Genomic DNA, 25,612 nt, shown 5'->3' on the forward strand with positions numbered 1-25,612 from the left:
CTCTGGCGACTTCCCCATGTAGATATACAGCATGTAAATGCCAAAATCGCGGTAAAAAATTATTGAGTTCTATTTTCATTTACCGTACAATAAGTCGGTATATTGAATATCGCGACAGGCCTATATGAAAGGTTCCAAGTTGAAGGTCTTTGGAAAAGACTCCATGACATTTCTCAGTATTGCACTACCAACTCTTTTTAGACTTGAGCTCGAGCAAAACTTGTTCTAGACCTTGTAGTTGGAATGCCATTGGACCTAGATCTGATAACCACCAGCCGTGCCCCTCTTCTCATACCAAAACAATACCCCTTCCCTAATACGAGGATCAAGGTACCCAGTGTCCATTTGAAGGTACTGCTGGTACTAATGGAGATCACTGGTTCATTTAATAGCTGAACATTTGCAGAGGGTCACTGAGTTGATTGAACGAGTTTATGGCTATTTATCACATCAAAACACAAAGCCATTAGCCATGTTTCAGCTGTTTGGTTTTGCCCCTCTTCTCGTCCATTCGTACAGGGTGGCTGAATGGATGGGGGTACACAGACCCAGAATACTGGAGTGGCATCTCTGGGTGCAAGAACTTGAATCAGGTTGGACGAAAATGTCATGTCAGCAATCCATTGCAAATTTTTTTGAAATAACCATTGGGGAGGCAAATGTGAAATATCATGACATTTACAGGTCTTTAGCAGACGCTCTTATCTACAGCAGCATACAGGTTCAGTACCTGGGGAGCAGGTGGGGGTTACAGTAGGTGCCTTGCTCAAGGGCAGTTCAGACATTAATTTCCCTGCCGGTCCTGGGAATTGAACCGGCAATCCTTTGGGGCTAAGGCTGCTTCTCTAACCTTCAGGCCATGGATGCCCTTAAAAGGCAGTATGGATATTACGTAAAGGAATATCCAAACAGACAACATAGAGATTCCCCTTTGCTTTACAAGTCCATAAGGGATCATCTTCAGATCTGTTAAAACTGTTGCAGTATTCGAAAAAGGATAAATTAAATACCTAAACATACCATCCACACCCAGCAGCTGGGGAGCAGTTGGGGGTTAGGTGCCTTGCTCAAGGGCACTTCAGCCATGAATTTTCCTGCTGATCCTGGCAATCTAACGGGCAATCCTTTGGGGCCAAGGCTGCTTCTTTAACCTTGAGGCCATGTTTGCCCCCACTAAACACACCAGGCAAAGAAAAGTGCCAACAGCCAGTTTTCCAGTCTAGATTTTTTTTTTTTTCAATATAATTGGCTGGGCAGCACGGTGGTGCAGTAGTTATCACTATTGCCTCAGAGCGAGAAGGTTCTGGGTTTGAACCTTGTGGTCAACTGGGGCCTTTCTGTATGGAGTTTGTATGTTCCCCCGTGTCTGTGTGGGTTTCCTCCCACAGTCCAAAGACATGTAGATTAGGTCAACTGGCTAATCTAAATTGCCCATAGGTGTGAATGTCTGTTCATCTCTGTGTTAGCCCTGTGAGATACTGGTGACCTGCCCAGGGTTTGGTTCCAGCTTCCCTGTGACCCTGGATAAGCGGTATAAATAATGGATGGATGTTATTGGCTAGGTTAAAGAATGACAGCTAAGATAATAAAATGGTGATCTAGTCGGCTAGTTAAGTGCAACAGTCCAGGCTATGTAGCAGATCAAAACACAAAGCCATGTTTTTTTTTTTTTTTATATTCGTCCCCGAGGGAAATCAGGATTCTCTGCATTTAACCCATCTGAGAGGGTGCATGCCTACCCACCCAGAGCAGTGGGCAGCACTACAGCACCCAGGAAGGGTCCAGGTGCCTTGCTTAAGGGCACTTCGGCCATAGTCCCAAGCCTTTTGGTCCCAAGCCTGCTTCTCTAACCTTTAGGCCGTGGCTGACCCCTGTTCCAGCTATGAGATCTGGCGGCACTCGAATCTGGATAGTGTTTTCTCTCGGTATGTTTGGAAACGCACGTCATTTCTTCAGTTTTGCTTTTATATCAATCATGTGATGCTGTACTGTGCATCTTTTGACTGGAGTTCAATCAGCTAGGTGACCTTCTACGAGTGTTCAGTGGATAAATGAACTTGTGACCTCCATTAGTATCAGCAGTACCTTCAAGCAGACATTTGCCCCTTTTCCACCAAAGCAGTTCCAGGGCTGGTTCGGGGCCAGTGCTTAGTTTGGAACCGGGTTTTCTGTTTCCACTGACAAAGAACTGGCTCTGGGGCCAGAAAAACCGGTTCCAGGCTAGCGCCAACTCTCTGCTGGGCCAGAGGAAAGAACCGCTTACGTCAGCGGGGGGGCGGAGTTGTTAAGACCAACAACAATAACAAGACCGCGAAAGATCGCCATTTTTAAGCGACGAGAAGTAGCAGCTGTACAAACGCGAAGTCAGCCATCATTATTATTGTTGCTGCTGCTGCTGCTTCTTCCGTGTTGTTTTTGCTTCGATATTCGCGCCAAGGTTCATGCAAACGCAGCGATGTAACTGATGTATACAGCGACGTAATGACGTGTCTCCCCTTAGCACCGTGAGCTATGGAAAAGCAAACTGGTTCTCAGCTGGCTCGCAAGTTGAACGAGTTGTGAACCAGCACCAGCACCGGCCCCGAACCAGCCCTGGAACTGATTTGGTGGAAAAGAGGCAATTGAGTACCTTGATCTTGGTATTAGGGACGGGGTAGTGTTTTGGTTTGATGAATGAATCCTACTTTGACCTTTTTGGTGCAGTGTATATGAATACACAGCTTGTTTTCTCTGTCAGCTAAATGGTTCTTGCCGTTGGGAAAGTGTTGTTCAGCTTTCAGATGTTTTTTCAGTTGTCTTTTGGACAAATTCCCCAATGAGGCAACAAGGTTTAATGCTGCTGAACTTTTTATTGGGTCTGTTTTGAGCACGAGCAGGAATCATTGGATGTATGTTAATAATAGCGTATGTATTTTCATGGGTCTTAAGCTGGATCTTGGATATGATGGTGTTTATGGATATCTTGGGAGATCACTTGTTGAAGATGGTGATTTATTGTTGAAATAATAATCCTAACTGTATTAATTTTTATTTGCTTGGTTATGCTCTCTTCCAGTTTTTCTGTTTGGTATTTTTAATAGCATATGATGTCTTCAGACTGTTTTTGTTTATCCTCCTCTTTCTGTGTGTGAGAGAGAGAGAGAGATTGACAAAAAATGGTGTTTATCTGTGCAAGTGAGTCGCAGAACAGCTGACATGCAGAAGCAGATGTCGAAAGCACTGTTGTGTGCATGTTTTGTCTGAGTCTTGTTCATTTGTTGTTTTAAGTGTCTGGGCTATAAGTGAACAAGCAAAAGTCATGACCTCTGACCTTTTGTAACTGCTCCCAGACACAACACACACACACACACACTCCCTTTATTTAACTGCTGGTGGTTGCTGATCATAGTGACTTCTTCAAGTTGCAGTTTTACTCAGCATTCAAGTAAAAACTGTGGAAGGTGAAGTTTGTTCCAGATGTTTAAAGCTAGTCGGCCTTTTGATTTCATGAAGTCGGTGAAACTTAGTTCCGTCTGAAATGTGGTGATTGTGATATCTGTTTATTTCTGTAATATCTCAAAATATCAGGCCATTCTGTGGCTGGGAAGTTATTTAATTTGAGGGGATTAAAGCAAATAATGTGCATGAAATCGCTCGCTTGGCGCAGTCAAGCAGACAGAGGAAGTCCGTGTGCGCATGCGCAAGTTTACCTTCTTCTTCTTCTTCTTTTGGGTTTTACGGCAGCTGGCATCCACAGTGTTGCATTACTGCCATCTACAGGTTTCCCTTTGAGCGTGCACTGACAGTTCCATCATTCTGTCGCTAAACGAACAGCTGATCACACCGAGGTGCTCACTGAGCACCAATATTTATTAGTTTGGTCCTGCGTTTCCTTTCCTTCATACAGAACATAACGTCTTTTCTTCTCGCTTTCTTTCCGTTACTGTAGTCGCTCTTTCACGTTTCATTCGCACACTCACGTCCTCCATTTTTCTCTCCTGTTTCAAATTTGTATCCCACAATGCCTTGCGTGAACAGGGAAAGCCCACCACGTGATGTGATGCATGATGTAGTATCTTGAATTGGGTCATGGTGAAGCAGGAAAAAATAGCGCAGAATTTAGAGCTACATGGCTCTAAATTATTAAAAAAACTAATAAAATTGGAAGCCTGTGATTTGAATTCAGTAGCGCTTGGTCACTGAACAAAAATAATTGGGTGTCGGGAAAATTCTTTTAATGACCTACACTTAAAAAATCTGAAAGGCGGTCTAGATTTAAAGGAGAAGGGAGAGTTTTGCTAGTACTGTCATTTTGTTAATTGGCATATTGTTGGCGAACCTCAGCGCATCTTGGTTATCTTGAACTTCATGATGCTGGACTTCCATGTTTTTGACACATCGCTGGGTCGTGCATAAGCTAGGTAATAGCACGTAACTGTTAAATCATATAAACAAGACACCAATAACTAAAATTACCCCGTAGCTATACTTGGTGTCAAACATTAACAGAATTTGAATGGGTTCTTCCATCTTGATAAAAGTCAGGAACTTCAAGCTTTCTAAAATTTTCCGAAATCATGAATACAACAACAGTGGGCACGGTGTAATGAAAACGCAGAGATGATGCATCAGTTACATTATTGTCCAAGAGATGGAGACTTCCTCCCTGGAACTACTTAAATTTAAATTCCAGTGAAAAAATCACAATATATCAATATCCGTGTTAAATACAGCGTTCATGTTTCGGTTGAAGGAATCTCTCCTGTCCAAACCACTTCACAGCTCTTTGAGTTTGCTGTAGAGTAAACACGTTCACGTATACATTCATGTAAACCACATTTGATTTTGCGGGTCTGTTTTTCAGGATGATGTCATGATGCCCCAGAGAGTGAGACTGCAGTATGAAGCTGCCGTCCTGAACCCCAATACTGTGAGTTGTTCATATTTACACATGGACATGTATCACTGGCGGAGACTGAGACAGGCGTAACTCATCTGCAGGCATCACATCATAGATAGGATAGTCCAAGTCAAGTTAAAGTCCAAACCCCTGACCACATCATTGGACCTGCTGTGTTTAATTCAAATGGTAACACGCGTTCATGCCGTACATGGTGTTCTAACTCCTGAACACCTTTACTGAGACAGTGTGCGCCTCTGTCAGGTGAACTGGATGGGTGGTTGAATGGATTGATTGATTGATTGATTGATTGATTGATTGATTGATTGAGTGAATGGTTTGGTGCAGGGATGGATGGATTAATGGATGAGTGGATGGACTGGTGGAGAGATGGATGGGTGGCTAGATTAATAGATGGATGGATGAGTGATAGGATTGGTGCTGGGATGAATGGATTGATGGATGTGTGAATGGATTGCTGGAGAGATGGATGGATAGATTAATGCAGGGCTCGAAATTCGCAGTGGTCCGGTCGCCCAAGGCGACTTAATTTGTCATTTGGCGGGTAATTCCTGTCACTAGGCAGCCCGGCTGGCTAGCTGAAAATAAAATATATATATGAAGCGAAGATTCAGACACACCGTCAGCTAAAGCCGCCACATATTAAGCGCGTGCCGTGTCTGTGTTAATCAATGTGTTTATCGGCAGGACGGAAACTACCGAAGAATTCCGAATCATATCGTGTACGAGTCAGACTGTCGGTTTTTTCACTACTGCGCATGCATATAACGCATCTCGCTGAATATCGCGGTAATCACGTGTCATATTGGACCAGGTGGGTGGAGCACAGAAGCACGGCAGGCCAGAACTGAGTTCTCAATGAACTATTTATTGCTAGCTTTTCAGCCTTTTATCACTTCCCAGCCCCGCACATGCGCGCGTGTGCACACACGTGTTCTGGTTGGGGAGAGAGAGAGAGCTCCCTTTCTCTGCTCTCCTCTCCTTTTAAAGGGCGCGGTCACTGGGGAAGACACACAAACACAGGTTAATCCCCATCAGGTGCAATGATTCCACCACTTACCTTCCCTGACTCCGCCCTCCATTCACAGACCGACGCTTGGCCACGCCCCCGCTGCCATATCACGTTATCAAATTCAATAGATGTGGCCACATTATCGCCCATTTAAACACGTATGGTTTTTTTTTTTGTTGTTGTTTATATCTACTTCTGCCAAAGCTACGTTGCGATGTGGAATTTTGTGAAAGGTGTACAGAAACCGCCAGAGACGGGGACAAAGCGACCTCGGTCTGAAGAGGAGAAAAAGGCCGCCGATAAAGTGTATGAGAAGGAGAAACGACAAAGGACTTATAAGCAAACGTGGGAGCAGGGTCGGCCTTGGCTGCGATACGATTTTTATGGAATAATTAATTTTTTTTCAAGTTGATTCCTAGTCAACATGAAGCTCCGAATGCTTTCTCTCTCATAAACGGTTAAATACAGAAAGCATGTTGGACATATTTTGGGTGCTATAGTCATGATAGTAAGTATATTTGTTTTCAATACTCATACACCAAGTTTTCCAATATATTATTATTTGTTGATATTATATTATGGTGCTCTGTGTTAACAACAGTATCAAAATACTCGGGTCTTGAAATAAATGCACATTAGTCATGAACAATGGTAACTACTCTCTCGCGTTATTTTTGACAGAAGTAAAATTCAGACATGAACAAATTTTGGCGAGTTGATTTTCTGTTTGGCGAGTTACTTTGGAAGGTAATTAGTCCGGCTGGCTGGTGAAAAAAATATCTGAATTTCTAGGCCTGGATTAATGGATGATTAAATGGACTGATGGATGGATGGATGGATGGATGGATGGATTAATGGACTGGTGGAGAGATGGATGGGTGGATAGATTAATGGATGGATGAATGGACTTGGATGGCTGGATGAGTGATAGGATTGGTGCTGGGATGAATGGATGAATGAATGAATGGCTTAATAGATGAGTGAATTGACTGGTGAAGAGATTAATGGATGGATTGATGAATGAATTAATGGATGGATAGATGGATGGATAGATTAGTGGATGATTGAATGGACTTGTGGATGGATGGATGTATAGATGGATTGAGTGGATTAATGGATGGGTGATTGGATTGGTAGAGAGATGGATGAATAGATAGATTAATGGAGTAATACCTGGGTGGATGGATTGATGAATGAATTAATGGATGTGTGAATGGATTGCTGGAGAGATGGATGGATAGATTAATGGAGTGATAGATGGATGGTGTGATGAATGAATTAATGGATGTGTGAATGGGTTGCTGGAGAGATTGATGGATGGATGTATAGATGGATAGATTAATGGATGATTGAATGAATGGTTGGATGGATTGGTGGAGAGATGGATGGATTGGTGGTATGGCACTCGCTGTGTGAAGGGAAGAAGACAGATGCAGAACCCAAGTCTTCAGTGTAGCATGAACTTTAATGGAGAGTTAGGGACTGAAGAGTGTAAGGAGGATGAATGGTGCATTCAGTGCAGTCTGGGCAGGGGGCAGAGAGCCCAAACCGGTCTAGAGCGAGCTCGCAGGCGGGGGCCGGTTGCGCTGGAGCCCATCGGTGATCTAGAGGCTTTGGAAGCGGGGGCGTTCGCTGGCGAACTGTGCGGGGTGCTCAAACTCTTCATCATCATCCTTGATGTCTGCAAGATGAGAGAGAACCTCTGAAACCTGAAACCTCTGAAAGCTGCGGTGCCTTTTTACACTCCCCTGGCTGCTTGAGGGGGTGAATTTAGGCGCCAATTATGCGGCTCCAGGCATGTGATCAGTGGGCCCCGCCCAGTGGCCACGCTGCGTCTGGCTGTCCAAAACAATGGTGCTGAAGTGCCGGTGTTTCATCACTGCTTGGGCAGATTTCTGAGATGGATGAATGGATGGATTAATGGATGAGTGAATGGATTGGAGAAGAGATGGATGGAGGGATGGAAGGGTCAAAGTTACCTACCTGTCTTTTTTTTTTTTTTCTGAAATACCCAATGGATATAAGGTCAAGCAAAGCTTCAAAAAAATGTTCCATTGAAGGGAACGCGGGCGGCACGGTGGTGTAGTGGTTAGCGCTGTCGCCTCACAGCAAGAAGGTCTGGGTTCGAGCCCCGTGGCCGGCGAGGGCCTTTCTGTGTGGAGTTTGCATGTTCTCCCCGTGTCCGCGTGGGTTTCCTCCGGGTGCTCCGGTTTCCCCCACAGTCCAAAGACATGCAGGTTAGGTTAACTGGTGACTCTAAATTGAGCGTAGGTGTGAATGTGAGTGTGAATGGTTGTCTGTGTCTATGTGTCAGCCCTGTGATGACCTGGCGACTTGTCCAGGGTGTACCCCGCCTTTCGCCCGTAGTCAGCTGGGATAGGCTCCAGCTCGCCTGCGACCCTGTAGAACAGGATAAAGCGGCTAGAGATGAGATGAGATGAGATGAGATGAGATGAAGGGAACGCATGCAAGTTCAGTATTCGACAAAAGTTTTTTTTTTTTTTTTAATACTCCTAATTAACTGCTTGGATTTGTCCTCATCACTTCTAACAGTTTCACTGGTGATGTGTTTGTAATTTAACACCTTATTTTGCCTTAGAGCTCTCTGATATTAGCGGAAGTTCATTAGTTGAGCTAAACTTAACTTCTAACCTCTCTTCATGTGTTTGCGTCCACATCCCTGCTGCATCAGCAGTGTGGTTTGCTGAAAACCCCTGGGTTCTGTACAGTGTCTGGAATCTGGGGAACTTTCTGTGGTTTGTTTTTTACTGGTGCTCATTACCACCTCCGGCTATAATTCCATCCATTAAGAGAAAAGCAGCATGAAGAGAGAAGAACGATGAGTGTTCGTTAAACCGCCTTCTTGTTATCCTGTGTTACACGATTTCCATTCTGACACCAAAGAACCTAAGAACAGAAAATGGCTAAAATACTCAAGTGGTGTTGATCCTATATAACTATGAAGGATGCATTTTTTTTTCTCTGGTTTTTGACAGCGTACACTCTTAACTAGGGGGAAATTCTTCCTTAATGATGGCTTTCTTTCTGTTCTACTTGGAACATTTTTCTCCAAAGCCATGCAGGTAGGCGTATCAGACGCTCACTGACCGTGGTGTGAAAATTGTCCATGCAGATGCTCATCTAAGTTTCCAAATCTGTCATTGCTTAAAGGAGATATGCAGAACCTTTATTTTTAAATACATTTCTGAGTGGATGGTATCTCCATCCGTGACTGTTGTATGCTGCATAATTGGGAATAAAAAATATATATTTTTGAGAGTTAAAATCGACCTCAAAGTTGGCATTCGAGCTGCCCGGCTGAGCCAGCCAGCCCTGAGTACATGACATCACTGCAGCAACTGGTTTTAAGGCCGAGGCCTTTGACAGCTATAGACCAAAGCCAGACTCGGCAAGCGAGAGCGGTTGCCGAGAACCGTATCAGTTCAAACCATCGGAAAGTGAATCCGATAGTAACATGTCGGCCACGGAGGCCCCCACCTTACGACATAAAGCCAGAGAACAAAGCCGTCGAGAGAATTGGACGGAATTGAACTGACAGTCTCATGTCTCTGCTCAGCGGAGTGACCACGAAAGTGAAGCCATGGCTCTGTGTATCTCCTTTAACCCTTGAATATTTTCTGTCATGAATCCTCTCATTAAAAAGCTTATAATCTCTGCTTTCCAAAGAAATGTATCTGGTTAAGATCTGTTCAGTACTTTGGGAGTAACGGCAGGTTGAAGTCGGTACAACAGAGTAAAAACTCTGCTCGTGGGACGCCGGGAAACTGCCGGTGCTTTTTTTTTTGAGTCACGGGAAAGTGGTCAGTCTCTCTCTCTCTCTCTCTCTCTCCTGATCGGTTTTCCACTGGATTACTCGTCAATATCAATCAGATCACTTTTATAGGGATGTTCTCTCGCTCTCACGGTTTCTGATGAAGGATTCATCAAAATTTTCCGTCTGCTAGTTTGATGTTCTGATTCACGGGAGACTTTGAAGTGAGTTTTCAGAGCTTTACCTACTTATTTTTTTCAAATTAAACTGATTCCTGTAACTAAATCACTATTTTAGAATAGAACTGGAGCTGTTTTGGTGAAAAATATTGAGATCTTAGTGGTCAGAATGAAATAAAAAAAAAAAACAGGTCAGAAACGCAAGTGTTGATTTCAGTTCAGTTAATGTGAATTGTTTATTGGATGTGGATCAGACAGTTTTTCTGAGGTTCACCTTGAAAGCTGTGAATATTAATCAAAATAATCATTTACACTACCGTTCAAAAGTTTGGGGTCACTCTGAAATGTCCTTATTTTTGAAAGAAAAGCACTGTTCTTTTCAATGCAGATCACTTTAAACTAATCAGAAATCCACTCTATACATTGGTAATGTGGTAAACCCTTGTTCAACACCACTTTTAACACCAACACTAATGACACTCTTGTAACACTCCAGAGTTCTTCAGTTTGGGCTTTTAAAGGTTCTAAACAGACTCCTAGGTGAAAATTCTAATTCGATCCAAATCGCTTGAATCTGCTCTCACTGAATTCAGAATTGAATGCAGAACAACAGATGTTTTACAGAATTTAAATATGTTTATCTGTTCTTGAGATATTACAAATAGAAGATTGAAAAAAAAACGGCTTAATTAACCAACGAGATCAAATGGTTTTTCTTCATAACTTTTCTATTTTTCAAGATATTTACCTGGAAATTGGCAGGAACACAGATAGTTGTATACTGAATACAAAATTAGTCACAACCAATTATGCAAATTAGAATTTAATTCACATTAATTATGCTAATTAGGTAAACTGTTAAATCGGCACACTCAAAAAAATGTAAGATTATTTCTAATCCCCTCTTTGTGCTCTGTAGGCCTTTGAATTTCTCAGTAAGGCCTACTAGTGTTTATATGAAAGAATATACACTACCGTTCAAAAGTTTGGGGTCACCCAGACAATTTTGGGTTTTCCATGAAAAGTCACACTTTTATTTCCCACCATAAGTTGTAAAATGAGTAGAAAATATAGTCGAGACATTTTTCTGGCCATTTTGAGCATTTAATCGACCCCACAAATGTGATGCTCCAGAAACTCAATCTGCTCAAAGGAAGGTCAGTTTTATAGCTTCTCTAAAGAGCTCAACTGTTTTCAGCTGTGCTAACATGATTGTACAAGGGTTTTCTAATCATCCATTAGCCTTCTGAGGCAATGAGCAAACACATTGTACCATTAGAACTAGGGATCGACCGATGTGTTTTTTTTCAGGGCCGATACCGATTATTATGGAATTGGGATGCCGATAACCGATATGTGCAACCGATAAATGTAAACATTATAATTCACATGAAATTAAACATAGCACACACTGACACAGACCTTCATATCCATGAAATGTATGTTTAATTGTAAAATTGAACATGAAATTTTGTGCAGGGAGATGCCAGCAGCATTTGTACAATAAAGTCAAACATTAGTTAGAATAAAATGAGAAATAAAATAAATATTCACCAATAAAAAAATAAATCACTCCCTAGTATATTACAGCTCACCATTTTCAGTGGAAAATAAATGAAAATACACTCTGGATTCTTTTACACTAAGAACTAAGTAAGACTTACCAACTTCAAGTAGTTTTTAAATAACAAATCAAGTGTAGGGAGCTGCCTGCAGCATTTTTTAAAAAGTAAAATCAAACGTACAGTAAAGTAGGCTATCACTCCCTATTAGGAGCGGCTGCTCCTTTAAGAGTATATCGCTTTCCGAATCAGAAGCGCTAGCGAGGAGAATCACTTGCGCAAGAATTATAAATACTAGTCACACCTGGCGTGTTTAAATGTTCAAATAGCGCTTTATAAAGTTACCTAACATACAAGTGCAATGCGCTTTCTGAGCACGAGTCACGTCATGAAGTTTACTCATCACCATAACAAATAGCCAGTAGGCTTGCGCTAGCCTACAGAACACAAACACTACGTTTTATTTCGTCTTCCCTTGACCACCTCTCTGTATGGCTGTCATTCTACTGTTCGAGTAGAACTACTGACACATTCACAACGTTTCCAGATGGGGATTTAAAAATGACTGCAGCCTACGTTATGCTGTTTCAGCAAGACTAGTTGGTTGTAGGCTAATTCAAGTGCTTCCTTCCGTAAGCTAAGTTTGCCTGGCTACACAGATGCAAGTGGACAATTTTAACGAGTAGTAGATGAAGAATGTAAACATATAATGATGTTGTGCTTTTGCAACTTGTGCGTTTGTGACTTATTGCGGGAAAAGCAGCGTGTCCTTACCTTGATACGGGCGCCTTGAAACAGTTCAGAGTGTTTAGCTGCGCGTGTCGATTGGCTATATCTCTTGTGCCAAACAAATCAGATGTTGTGGTGGGCGGGACTGTGTTCTTGAACTCAGAGAGGCGAGTGCAGGAAAGGACGTGCAGTGACAGTCGCGTTAGGAACGAAATGGCTGCAAAAAGGCATGTTATCGGCACATCGGTGGAAATTATGGCCGATACCGATAACCCTAAAAATGCAGAATATCGGCCCGATATATCGGCCAGGCCGATTATCGGTCGACCCCTAATTAGAACACTGGAGTGATAGTTGCTGGAAATGGGCCTCTATACACCTACCGTATGGAGATATTGCACCAAAAACCAGACATTTGCAGCTAGAATGGCCTCCTTCCATCTCAGGATATGTCGTCTCCTCAGCGGTAGTTGAATAGTTCATGGTTCTACTTGGAGCTGTTCCTAGAAGGCTCTCCATCAGTAACTATATTGTGAAGGAGGATTGTTTCTGCTTGCTTGGCAAGAACGTTCCAGGAATAAGAGTCTGCTCTTCACCTTTTACGTAAGAAGCAGCTACCATCAGGGTGAAGGGTTAGTTTGACCTTTTTCCCCTCGGGTGAGTTTGATTTTTGACACCAGAACAAAAGTGTGTAGTGGTGGGGGGGGGGGACAAAAAACAAAAACTGGAAAGTGTGAGACCAAGCCATCGCTGTTGTGTGTTGTAGATTGTTGGTTGCCAGGTGAGGCGTATTCCAGAAGGTTCCACTGAGCGCTACACCAGGTGGATCAACACACTCAGTCCAGAGCAACTGCTTACACAGGTAACACACACACACACGCGCACACACACACACACACACACACACACACACACACACTCCTTCACTGTGACTATTGAGTGGGTGTTGTGTGATTTATAGCTTTGGGAAGTGCTGATGGTCACCTTTCATCTTCCTTTGCCATAGATGAGCGTGTTTGCGTCAGGATGTGTGCTAAAGGGCTGTGTGTGTGTGTGTGTGTCAGGAAAAGGGTGCGCCATGTTATGCTTTGAGAGGTCGCGTGCCACGGAGTCAAAGGTCACTGGAAACAGGATGTGTACCTGGAGACTGCTGTTAACACACACACACACACACATCAATGGAACTTTTCCAGACGTGTATGTGTGTGGGGTCTTTTTTTTATTTTATTTATTTCTTTTTTTTTTTTTTTGTATTTCAATTATTATTCTGAAAAACATTAGAGAGAATTGTTTTCATTTTTAGGTACGGAAGTTCAGACAGGGAGACAGAAAGAGGCGGGGCTTGTGTGTGTGTATGTGAGAGAGAGAGAGACAAAGAGGAAAAAAAAATGTAATTGCTCCGTGAGGTCCTCATAATGATCAGAATACCTGACGCGCGTGTGTGTTGGAGAATAAGAACATAGTGAGACAGATTGTGAGTCTGAAATTCTCTCGCTCTCGTACAGATGACTGAGATTCCGAAAGCAGCTGCTGCGTCCACCGAGTCACTTAGTGAAGGATTTAACTGTGAACATTCTCTCACACGGTTCATTAAATACGTCTTATTATTGTTCCATTTGAGAAGAGCAGAGCAGCAGCATGACAGGAATTCGGGTCAGAGTGGAGGGCACGGTTCTGATTATGGGAAGCAAAAGCATCCACATGACGCACAGCCTGTCACGCAAACACACACTTTCAACACGTATTCCAGAAAGTCAGACTATTAAATTACACTCCGAATATCTTCCATAATAATAACAATAACAATAATAATAATAATAATAATAATAATGTCGCTTATCATATAAATGTAGATGTTTTTAAATAATACTAAAGATAACTTCTGAAATAACACAAGTTTTTATTAAAAATTCATAATTTTTTTTAATTTTTTTATTTAAAGCTAGTCGGCCTTTTGATTTCATAAAATCGGTGAAATTTAGTTCCGTCTGAAATGTGGTGATTGTGATATCTGTTTATTTCTGTAATATCTCACAAAATATCAGGCCATTCTGTGGCTGGGAAGTTATTTAATTTGAGGGGATTAAAGCAAATAATGTGCATGAAATCGCTCACTTCGCGCAGTCAAGCAGACAGAGGAAGTCCGTGTGCGCATGCGCAGGTTTACCTTCTTCTTCTTCTTTTGGGTTTTACGGCAGCTGGCATCCACAGTGTTGCATTACTGCCATCTACAGGTTTCCCTTTGAGCGTGCACTGACAGTTCCATCATTCTGTCGCTAAACGAACAGCTGATCACACCGAGGTGCTCGCTGAGTGCCATATTTATTAGTTTGGTCCTGCGTTTCCTTTCCTTCGTATAGAACATAACGTCTTTTCTTCTCGCTTTCTTTCCGTTACTGTAGTCACTCTTTCACGTTTCATTCGCACACTCACGTCCTCTGTTTTTCTCTCCTGTTTCAAATTTGTATCCCACAATGCCTTGTGTGAACGGGGAAAGCCCACCATGTGATGTGATGCATGACGTGGTATCTTGAATTGCGTCATGGTGAAGCAGGAAAAAATAGCAGAGAATTTAGAGCCATGTGGCCTGAAATTCATTAATTGCTCTATAAAAAAAAAATAATAATAGTAAAATTGGAAGTCTGTGATTTCGAATTCCGTAGCTTTCGGTCACTAAACAAAAATAACTGGGTGTTGGGAAAATTCTTTTTATGACCTACACTTGAAAAATCTGAAAGGCAGTACAGCTTTTAAGAAATAATTTTAATGATTTACGTAAATTTTATTTTCTAAACATATAAGCAAAAACAAACCCTTTATTGAAACCCATTCGTAGGTGTTTACAGTTGTAGGGTTTGGTGCTACACCTGGAACACAGCTGGATTTATGGATCATGTCCTGTTCCTGTCTGCAGAACCTCATAAACTCTATCAGGTTGGCTGAGGAACATCTCTGTATCAGTAATTATTATAATCTGTATCGAGGTGTTCAGTGACATGGTCAGGTTCACGGCCGCTCAAGGAAATTCAAACACTCGTCGCAAAGCCACTTTTACTTTGTCTTGGCTGAGTTTTTGGACATTGTATTGAAGGTTTAAAGGTCAATATTAGATATCCGTTCATCTTTCCAATAATTTTGACAAACCTTCTAGTTGCTGCTGCTGGAAAAAAAAAAATCCCTGGAACTTGTCCAGATGCCTGGTTTCCTCCAGATGTACTGCTTGGCATTTGTGCCATAGAGTGCAGTTTTGGTTTCCTCAGACCATTGAATCTGAGGAATTAGCCACTCCGACATTTCAGTGGAGAGCTGGAGAAATCGTCGTCTTTCCAGCAGGGTCTCCATCTCTGTCTGAGTTACAGTCCCGATTAAAGCCCCTGTTGGTTGTTTGGTTTGACTCCAGCTCTTTGCAGATTCTCGGAGGTTTGCTGAGATGGACATGGACATATTTGTTTTTGTCCGATGACAAGAAGGTCTACAACGTTTTAACTCTGTCACTTTCTGATGAAAAATAGTGTCGGATTTCAGTCGGGTGTGTTTGCACATTCCACCATTCCACCACTCCACCCAACACACACACACACACACGCAGGGCGTCCAGAGGTCAACAGCTTTCACCCATGAGAGGTTTCAGAACTGTGTTACGTTAATAAAACCACAACGACAGCTATCACGTTTTCTTTCGAGTTTTGATTTACAGCTCCACTTTGACTCATTCAGTAATGTGAAGCTTAAACCTCTGGTGTATCTCACTGTTTACTTTCTTCTTAAATTAAATCCTGGGGACATGGGGACATTGGGTTTTGGTAAAAGGCTAAAACCTGTCTGTACACACACACACACACACACACACACACAGTGAGAAATATGATACACCGTATGTCTGGAATAAGCTGAATTGCCCAGTGGTCAGCATTCATCTGAAAAATATTAGCTATGGATATTTTATGACTTGGAGAATTCATCACCCCGTACCTTACGAAAGCCCTCTGTGTCTGGAGGGGATTTCGTGTGTGTGTGTGTGAGATTATATGACTATATGCAGAATCATGTCACATTTCAGGTCTACACCTCTCATGGACCAACGGTCGTCATGCCAACATGGTTCTGCTCGCGCCATTGGTTCCAGAAAGTCGGACCTTTTGATGAAGGAGGCAAGGTGAGTCTGAGGTGCGAATACTTTAGCTCTGACCCAAGATTGGGTCTGGGCTTGTTGGGAATGAGTCTTGATAGTGCACGCTGAAGAATTTCATACGGCCAAACCATACTACCATCAAACGTCAATCCAAAATGTTCTTCGTCTCAGCCCTGAGGAGGAGATGCAGCGCAGGTGACTGTTGGAGCAGATGAGGGCAAAACAGAATTTCTCAACTGAATGTAAACGATCTGAGGTTATCACTGGGTGGTGGCCAATCACACTGTTAAATGTTTGGTTTCGTCAAGTTGGTTCAGTAGAGTAATGCTGCGCTCGTAGTACCTTGGAAGTTGTAATGACGTCATTTTTCCACCTTGAAGTATGACATGCAAAGTAGCGTTGTAGTCAAGACCACCTAAACCGAGACCAAGGCAGGGCAAGACCAGGACCAGACCAGTGTGTGTGAAGGGGGGTTGGGGAGGGGTGACAGCCGTTAGCCGTAAAAAATCTCATCTCATTATCTCTAGCCGCTTTATCCTTCTACAGGGTCGCAGGTGAGCTGGAACCTATCCCAGCTGACTACGGGTGAAAGGCGGGGTACACCCTGGACAAGTCGCCAGGTCATCACAGGGCTGACACATAGACACAGACAACCATTCACACTCACATTCACACCTACGCTCAATTTAGAGTCACCAGTTAACCTAACCTGCATGTCTTTGGACTGTGGGGGAAACCGGAGCACCCGGAGGAAACCCACGCGGACACGGGGAGAACATGCAAACAAACTCCGCACAGAAAGGCCCTCGGCGGCCACGGGGCTCGAACCTGGACCTTCTTGCTGTGAGGCGACAGCGCTAACCACTACACCACCGTGCCGCCAGCAGTAAGGAATGATTTGCTAATTTGAAATTGTCACCTTTGAAGCAGGAAGTTACATCCAATCACAGTAATGATGTTAACAAATAAATCCGTGCACAGGCAGTTTCGTGACATCCCCGTAGTTGTGGTCTTGAACGGTCTTGAAATAAATCCCGAGTCCTCTCTATCCGAGACCGAGTAAAAATGCGGTCGAGACTGAGACCTTCAAAAAGCGTTCTTGAGAACGGACTTGAGTTCTACAACACTACTGCAAAATGGGGGGAACCTGGACGCCTCCATGAAAGTGTGTCTTTTGTTTCCTTTCTCAGAGCCACTCTGACCACACCGTTACTGTTCCAGGCCTGAGGGGCTGCTGGTTCTCTTTTCCTGTAGTGAACATTAAACATTTCACAAGGCAATTTGGACTAAAATAGTGAGTAGTGTTAGCAAAAATCTAGCTGGCTAGCATTTGTGCTAACTCCAACATTGATGATTACCTCCTTTAAAATAGTGACTAGTCTAATCATAGTATACTGCTTCTGTTAGTGCAATGAACACTGTGTACTTCCTGGCGTAGTGTGTGAAGCGTAGTGTCGTCTCAGATCGAACACGGCTAGCTTACCGCAACATTTGACTGGGATTGTGGTATCACCTGCCAAAATAGCTGTTGCTTGCTTCTTAAAGATTAACACGTTTTTAATTTTCCCCCGCTGGCCGAAAGGCCCGAAGAGGGATCATGTTCATCCGTCCGTCTGTCCCAGGAAGGGTACTCCCCTGAAATCAACTCCTCTCACAGTTTTTGGAGGAATTTCATGCAATTTCATTCAATTTGGTCGCATTTTACCAAAGTTATGGCAGAGTTGCCAGCGGTGGATATTGTGCTCTCGGAGCACTTGCTTATGCGTGCCTCCGTTTCACACAGTGTGGAAATCATGTCGAGAGTGGCGTCAGACGTGGCCTCCTCCACCTGGTTGAAAACAGGTTAGTGTTCCCTTCTGTTACATTGCCAAGATGGCTGACTGTTGAGGGTGAGAAGTGTCCAGCATTTCACACCCGGCGCTTTGACTGATGATGCACCATCTGGGTTTCATAATGCACTGCATGTTGCCATAATTGTCGGTGTGAACACGCTTATGCCCTCAAAATAGCAAGTGTAAGTGTAGAAGTATGTGAAATGAGACGCTGTGACTATTCACGGTGCGAGCGGCCATTTTGATTCAACGTCGCTCTGTTAACATGGAAGGAACTGGTAGCTGAGAAGACTCGCCCAAGAAGTTGAAATTGCAAGTTGTGGCATGTTTTTGGTGGCTTTTACCACATTTTGGTGGTAGATTACAAGATTCAAGATTCACCTCGAATGCATTATTGGCGTGTTTTTAACCTGCATTTCACCAGCACAGAAAACTGACCTACACCTTGACATCAACTTCACTCTGGACAAATGAGCTTGCCCATTAACCAGCCAGCTGCTGGGATACAAAAGTGTTTTACTTCATTTCACTGCAATATAAATTGCATTCTACAATGCCCCACCCCCCAGGAACTGATCACGTTACTACACGGTGCAGTCACGTCTGAGACGAGTTAAAACAGAATCCAAGACTGCTGGTTTTCCTGACTACCCCCAAGTCCAAAAACAGCTTCACACTTGACCAACCATATCAAATTCTCAATGCTAATACTCTCAAGAGTGACACTAGATCAACCAATCAGGATTTATTTTCCTTGCTCAAGCACCTCCCGCTCTCTCCGTCTTTCTCTCAGGGGGTTCCTGAGGATTTGTTGTGGTTCTATCAGAGTCTTCGCCAGGGAGGGGGAGTGAACCGAGTGAACAAGTGTCTGCTGATTTATCGTTACCATGAGCATGCAGCAACACACTCTGTACTCGAGTAAGTGCGTACACACACACACACACACACACACACACACACACACACATATATATATATATATATATATATATATATATATATATATATATATAGAGAGAGAGAGAGAGAGAGAGAGAGCTAAATGAAGGTTGACCCTAAGACCAAATGCCATCACAAGAAGACATTTAAACCCTGAGCCATGACCTTGACTGGAAAAGGTCCATGGTCAAGAGGCTTCTATATTTCTGTCCTCCTTAGGGAATGTCTGACACTCGCCAACTGGAAGGTTGTGAAGTCAAATCCCAGGCCTGCGAGACAGCCCTCTCCCTCAGGCAGCGCCTATAACCTTCGACTGCTCAGCTCTGTGTGTGTGGGACAAGTCGGCAGATTAATAACGCTGTTTTCAGCTAAAGAGCATAACCTAGAATTTCCAACCTCTGACTTGGAGAAACAAATGAGTATGTTCCTCAATTGGGAGATCATACTCAAAGATCTCCTCAACCCCCAGTTCATTTTGACGTCATATCAGCAGTCAATCAAACACTTCTCGATTTTGAAGTGAGATTGTAGTAGTGTTTAATGTAGAACAGTCGCCATACAGACAGACGATTAAACCTCATCTCATCTCATTATCTCTAGCCGCTTTATCCTGTTCTACAGGGTCGCAGGCAAGCTGGAGCCTATCCCAGCTGACTACGGGCGAAAGGCGGGGTTCACCCTGGACAAGTCGCCAGGTCATCACAGGGCTGACACATAGACACAGACAACCATTCACACTCACATTCACACCTACGGTCAATTTAGAGTCACCAGTTAACCTAACCTGCATGTCTTTGGACTGTGGGGGAAACCGGAGCACCCGGAGGAAACCCACGCGGACACGGGGAGAACATGCAAACTCCGCACGGAAAGGCCCTCGCCGGCCACGGGGCTCGAACCCAGAACCTTCTTGCTGTGAGGCAACAGTGCTAACCACTACACCACCGTGCCACTCAGATGATTGTCTCTTAAATGGACCATATATCATTTCCATTTATTCATCTTATAACATGACATTACATTACAGGAGTTTAGTAGATGCTCTTATCCAGAGCGACATACAACACACCCAGAGCAGCCTGGGGGTTCGGCGCCTTGCTCAAGGGCACTTCAGCCATTCCTGCTGGTCCAGGGAATTGAACCAATTATCTTTTCATCCCAAAACTGCTTCTCTGACCATTAGACCATGGCTTCCCCTATAACATTGTTTTACTCATCTTTTGCTCCTCCTCCTCCTCCTCCTCCTCCATTTGTCCGTCACTCTCTCCAACTGCTTGCCCCCCCCTGCGTCCCTCATTTTGGGAAAACAGTGATTATTTTTCACCCTGGTTATCAATTAACCACAGTAAATCTGAGTTACGGAATCTGAAACACTATCCCTATACCCGTGTGTGCGAAGGGAAAGTAAAAGTCTGGTTCTTCATGATTACTGACTCACTGATGCTGGACTGAAATGAACACTTTCACAATCGATTGTATTGTTCTCTCTCTCTCTGGGTGTGTGTGTGTGGGGGGGGAGACCGAGAGCATAAAACATCTGTTTCTCTGCAGATGATTAGCTCTAAGTGATACCATATGCTTCCTTTCATGCTCTTGCAACAAACTAATTAAAATGAAGTCAGTAAGAATGCAATAAGAACAAGAAGACAGAGTCATCTATATCCCCCCCCCATACCAACTATATACCAGATTTCAAGATATTATTCGTCACATTTTTCAAATTCTGCTGCAGGAAACCAACCCAACCCCTTTACACCGACCTCAGCAGCCCATGGCATAAACCCACCAGACCTTTGGTCCAGCTGAGCTAAAAATTAAAATTTCTCTCATTTCTTAGTATGAAAAGGCACAGATACATTACTTAATCAGCACATATACCAACTTTCAAGACCAAACCACTCATAGCTTTCAAGTTCTGCTCCAGAAACAAAACCTACCCATGGAAACATGACAAATTTTAAATTTCTCAACTTTTTTTTAGTATGAAAAGCAAATCTACATCACCTTTATAGTGTACATCAGTTTATAGTGAAATACTCTGATGACACTGTTATCTTAAGCTTACTTACAAAAAACGGTAATTCTTGTATCCACCAAGCGGCAGTGGACAAGTTTGTGGTCTGGTGTGATTCACATGAACTTCACATTAATACAAGTAAAACTGTGGAAATGCTTATTGATCCTAGATCAGTGGGTGACAAAATGCCGGCGGTCGTCCATGGTCAAGATATAAAACAGGTGACCACCTTCAAATCCTTATTGACAGTAACCTGAGTTGGAGAACACAGGTGTCTGGCGTATGTGCCAGAGTTCACCAGCGCCTCCATTTCTTGCGTAGACTTTGTCTGTTTGGTGTCTGTAAAAATATCATGGTGATTTTCTTCAGAGCAACAATAGAATCAATTCTCCGTTACGGTATTTCCAGTTGGTTTGGAAATCTAACAGTAAAGTCGAAGGCTCGGATTTTTAGTTTGGTTAAGACAGCAGGTAAGATCATGGGAACTCCCGCCTCTCTGAATCCGCAGGAGCTTTTTGAGCAATCAGTAATTAGTCAGGCTGAAGGTATTTTATCTGACAGTTCCCATGTGCTTTATTCTGAATATATACTTTTACACTCAGGGAGGAGATATAGTGTCCCTTTATGTAAACACAACAGGTATAAACATTCATTCATCCCTCTTTCAATTAAGTTTCTGAATGATCAGAGGTGAATGTGCTAATAAATGGATGGTGTATGTACGCATAGATGGAAGACTAGAATGTGTTCTCTTTCTTTGCCTATTTTGCACAGGTTATTTAGAACTATGGTTCTTTTGTACATGTATGGAAATGTATGAATGTAATTTATATATATGACTGTAGGAATGGTATTAATTTTTGTGAGATACCTAGGCATACATGTCAACCTTTGGTCAATCAAACCTGTATAACCAACCTCCAAAATCCGTATTTCCCTTATAAAATCCGTATAAGATGCAAATTAAAATAATTTACCTAAAATTTGAATGATAATTAGCAATGATATATCCCAGTTACTTTTTATTCAATATTAATAACAATAAACCTTCAGAATGAATACAAAGTATTTTTCCAGTCTCACCTGTGAAAGGTAATCCCATGTGATCTCGTTTGGACGGTAAACCTGTTGGTACAGTTAAACGCAGCACATGAATGAGGCATCTTTATTCTCGGCTACTGTCTAGACGCTATACCAGAGACGGCTGAAGAATCTCCACTTTGCCACATCCAATATGGCGGCGAGGATGACGTATGATTCTATGCAGAAGGCGGCGTCTATGTTTATATGTCTATGACTTCACGGTTGGCGGGATTCTCGCAATGTGGTGTGCGCATGATCAAAAGTGGAACGAAGTCTCGCTACCACAAGATAACGCGCGATTTCATAAGACTCTTTACTGGCTGTCTGTGGTGTACAGTACGTTTGTAAATGTTATGCGCTCTTTTATCATCGTGGGAATTGATTATAGCTCTAAATAAATATTGACGTTTTTTTAAAGAATCCGTATAACTTTATTTATACGCACGTATACTACGTTTATTGAATCAAATCCGTATAGACCCTTTTCAGTCACGTGACCTTCGTAAACGCAACCACCATTTTGGACATGTAGCAGACTTCGGCTCGAATTGGTTTGAATGCGAGGAAGGCGACAAACGGAGAACATACAAGAAAAAGGAGCGAGATGCAGAAAACACCTTCGCTATCCAGCGACGTAGGGCACTTACAGGGCGAGCAGAGGGAGAAATAACAACAGTAACGACACATTAGCAACGCCGTACAGAAATAACGGTTTATGGCACAGACCCTTTCGGTTCTCGCTCATCTAGCTGCTACAATGACCGCTTAGACTGCAACAATAATACCTAACACACATTTAAGTATCCGTCGTAAAGACGTGAAACTCGTCGAGTGACGAGTGTGTTCATTGATAAGCTAACACAATCTAAAAGTAGACATACCATCACACTGCCCTGGCGCTGTGTACAGTTTACCTTCTATGGTTTGTGCACTCACTATTTGCCATTACTTTCTCCAACCGCTGTTAGAGATTACAGGGAACGGCCTGGATTTAAGAGACAAATACATGTTCCTCTTGTTTTGAACACTTAGCCCATGTTTACATTAGACCGTATCAGCGGATCATCAGATTAACGTTTTTAAAAGCGATTAGTGTGCACACAGCAACACCAATACACGATTCGTCTGCACACAGCAACACCAACACACGGATACGCTCGGCTCCGCAGGCATCCTGCGCTCCAAATCACTCCGCCCTGAACAGCGAGTGCCCTCTGGAGGGTGCGCACTCCGGCCCTGCGCAGCTCACAGAGCGCGCGAGTGAAGTGCACGAGCCACGATTCGGGACTGAGCCGCTGTGTGTGTGATCCCAGCGCAGATCACTTACCACTCGCAAGTGGAAGGATGGCAAGCCTAAAGACAATCGTTTTTTTTTGTTACATAGTCAAAAGAGGTGTCGGATCACCGGATCCAGTGTAAATAGCTGCCGGAGCCAACGCCCGAGGTTCCAGAGCGCGCTCCGGCTTGCTCCCCCTCAAATTAAGCGCTGTTTGTAGGACACTGCCTCTGATCTGTCCTACAGTCTACCAACAGCAAAGGAACACAACGCTAGCTAATGTCGTTAGCTAATAGCTACTACAGAAGAACAAAGAGGTTACAATGGGTTATTTTAGCCTATTTGGTTACACACTCGCCGCCACAGAATGTTAACAGCAATGTAATGCCTTTTCTGGCTAATTTTATTCGTCTTACCTCCGACAAAGTGGTCACTACACAAGCGCTGGTATGCCGAGGGCTGCCAATCTGTTAATGGCCGCTATCCATCTTCTCTGTCGGGATCCGATAAAATGATAAACCTTGCCTTGTTTGTTGATGGTTACTACATCCAGGTGCACAACTATATAGTGGCATGATGGAAGTCTTGCTGAAAATAAACACTTTCTTTGCTGCCGTTCCTCAATGCTGGCTGTGGTAAACTACTGGTAGTACATGTCCAAAATGGCGGCCGCGTTTGTCGTGACGTCACGTGAAAAGGGTCCATAAAATACAGGCATTCCGTATAGGTTGACATGTATGCCTAGGAATGTATAGATGTTATTGATTGGATGTATGGATAGGTATGTATGGATGGATATTATTTGAGTGGATGTTAGGTAGGTATGTATGTATGAATGTATTAATGGTACTTGTTTGAATGTTTGTATGTATCAATATTAGGATTTTTAATTTGCACAGTTCACCTGGAGCAAAAATGCCGGATTGCACATATTCTTTTAGTTAATTAGATGTGTGTTTGTGTCCCTTTCTTGATGCAGCAATGTTCCCTGACTCTAAGCTAAATTTCTCCCTAGGGAGACCAATAAAGTTACTTTACTTTACTTGTTAACATGTACACCAAGTTTCAAAACCGTATCATGAATAGTTTTGGATATATGCTCCGGAAACGAACATTGCTCTTAGAAACTAAGTCAAAATCTATTTTTCATGTAAAAATTTGAATTTTTTTTTTCCCCAAAAATCCAAAATAGCAAAAGGTACCAGTTCACATGTTGCTTGATATGTATACCAAGCTTCATGACGATATCTTCGGTAGTTTTAAAGATATCCACCGACCGCTGTGAGAGATTCTTGACGTTTTTCATTGAGAAAATTGACCACATTAGGGCACAGTTTTCTCCCGTTGTATCTGACCCCCCCCCCCCCACCACCACCACCACCACCACCACCTCCTCCACCACCTCCCCAGTGCCACAGCTACCTTTGACCACTTTCAGGCAGTTTCATCCACTGACCTATGGGACACTGTAAAACACATGAAAACTTCAACAGCCCTTCACGACCCGATCCCTTCCCTGATTATTAAAGATGTATTTGATGTTATTTGATGGAAAAGGTTGTGTTAACACAGTTGCTTCCCTTCCTTAATTCAGCAGAAATCCTAGAGCCATTTCAATCTGGCTTTAAGGCCCGTCATAGCACTGAGACAGCCTTGCTAAAGGTAACAAACGACCTGCTGCTCACCCTCGACTCTGGTGATAATGCCATTCTTATCCTGTTAGACCCATTTGACACTGTAGACCACACAACGCTGCTGGCCCGGCTTGAACAGTGGCTTGGGATTAAGGGTTCTGCTCTAAAATGGTTCCCCTCATACCTCCAGCAAAGAACCTTTTCAGTGTCCATAGGCCAATACTCCTCACCCCCTGCCCCTGTGTCTTGCGGTGTCCCCCAGGGGTCCATCCTGGGTCCTGTTTTTTTTTTTTTTTGCCTTTATATGCTCCCACTGGGTAACATCATTAGAAAATTTAATATTACATTCCACTTTTCTGCTGACGATTCTCAATTGTACCTCCCTCTAAAATCTGGAAATTCCTTGCAGCCTCTTCTGGACTGCCTTAAAGAAATTAAAAACTGGATGGCCAATAACTTCCTCCAGTTAAATGAAGACAAAACTGAGGTCATAATCTTCGGTCCCCCCAAAATCCAGAAATTCCATCTCTGGCAACCTTGGCTCT

At 43.1% G+C, this 25,612-nt stretch overlaps 1 protein-coding gene across 4 annotated transcripts in view; it reads left to right on the forward strand.

Annotated features, from left to right (window-relative positions):
• The window catches only part of b3gntl1 (UDP-GlcNAc:betaGal beta-1,3-N-acetylglucosaminyltransferase-like 1), a 45,042-nt gene that overhangs the window by 10,474 nt on the left and 8,956 nt on the right, over positions 1–25,612 (forward strand). Inside the window, exons 5-8 of one of the 4 annotated variants that reach the window (XM_060899234.1) lie at positions 4,844–4,909; positions 12,921–13,016; positions 16,215–16,310; positions 18,912–19,036. In XM_060899234.1, coding sequence (XP_060755217.1) covers positions 4,844–4,909; positions 12,921–13,016; positions 16,215–16,310; positions 18,912–19,036 — 383 coding nt within the window. Of the gene's footprint in view, positions 1–4,843; positions 4,910–12,920; positions 13,017–16,214; positions 16,322–18,911; positions 19,037–25,612 lie in introns of all 4 variants that reach the window. The other 3 variants (XM_060899237.1, XM_060899236.1, XM_060899235.1) reach the window with 3 other exon arrangements.

This window comes from Neoarius graeffei, chromosome 18 (genome assembly GCF_027579695.1).
Source record: "Neoarius graeffei isolate fNeoGra1 chromosome 18, fNeoGra1.pri, whole genome shotgun sequence".
Taxonomy (NCBI): domain Eukaryota; kingdom Metazoa; phylum Chordata; class Actinopteri; order Siluriformes; family Ariidae; genus Neoarius; species Neoarius graeffei.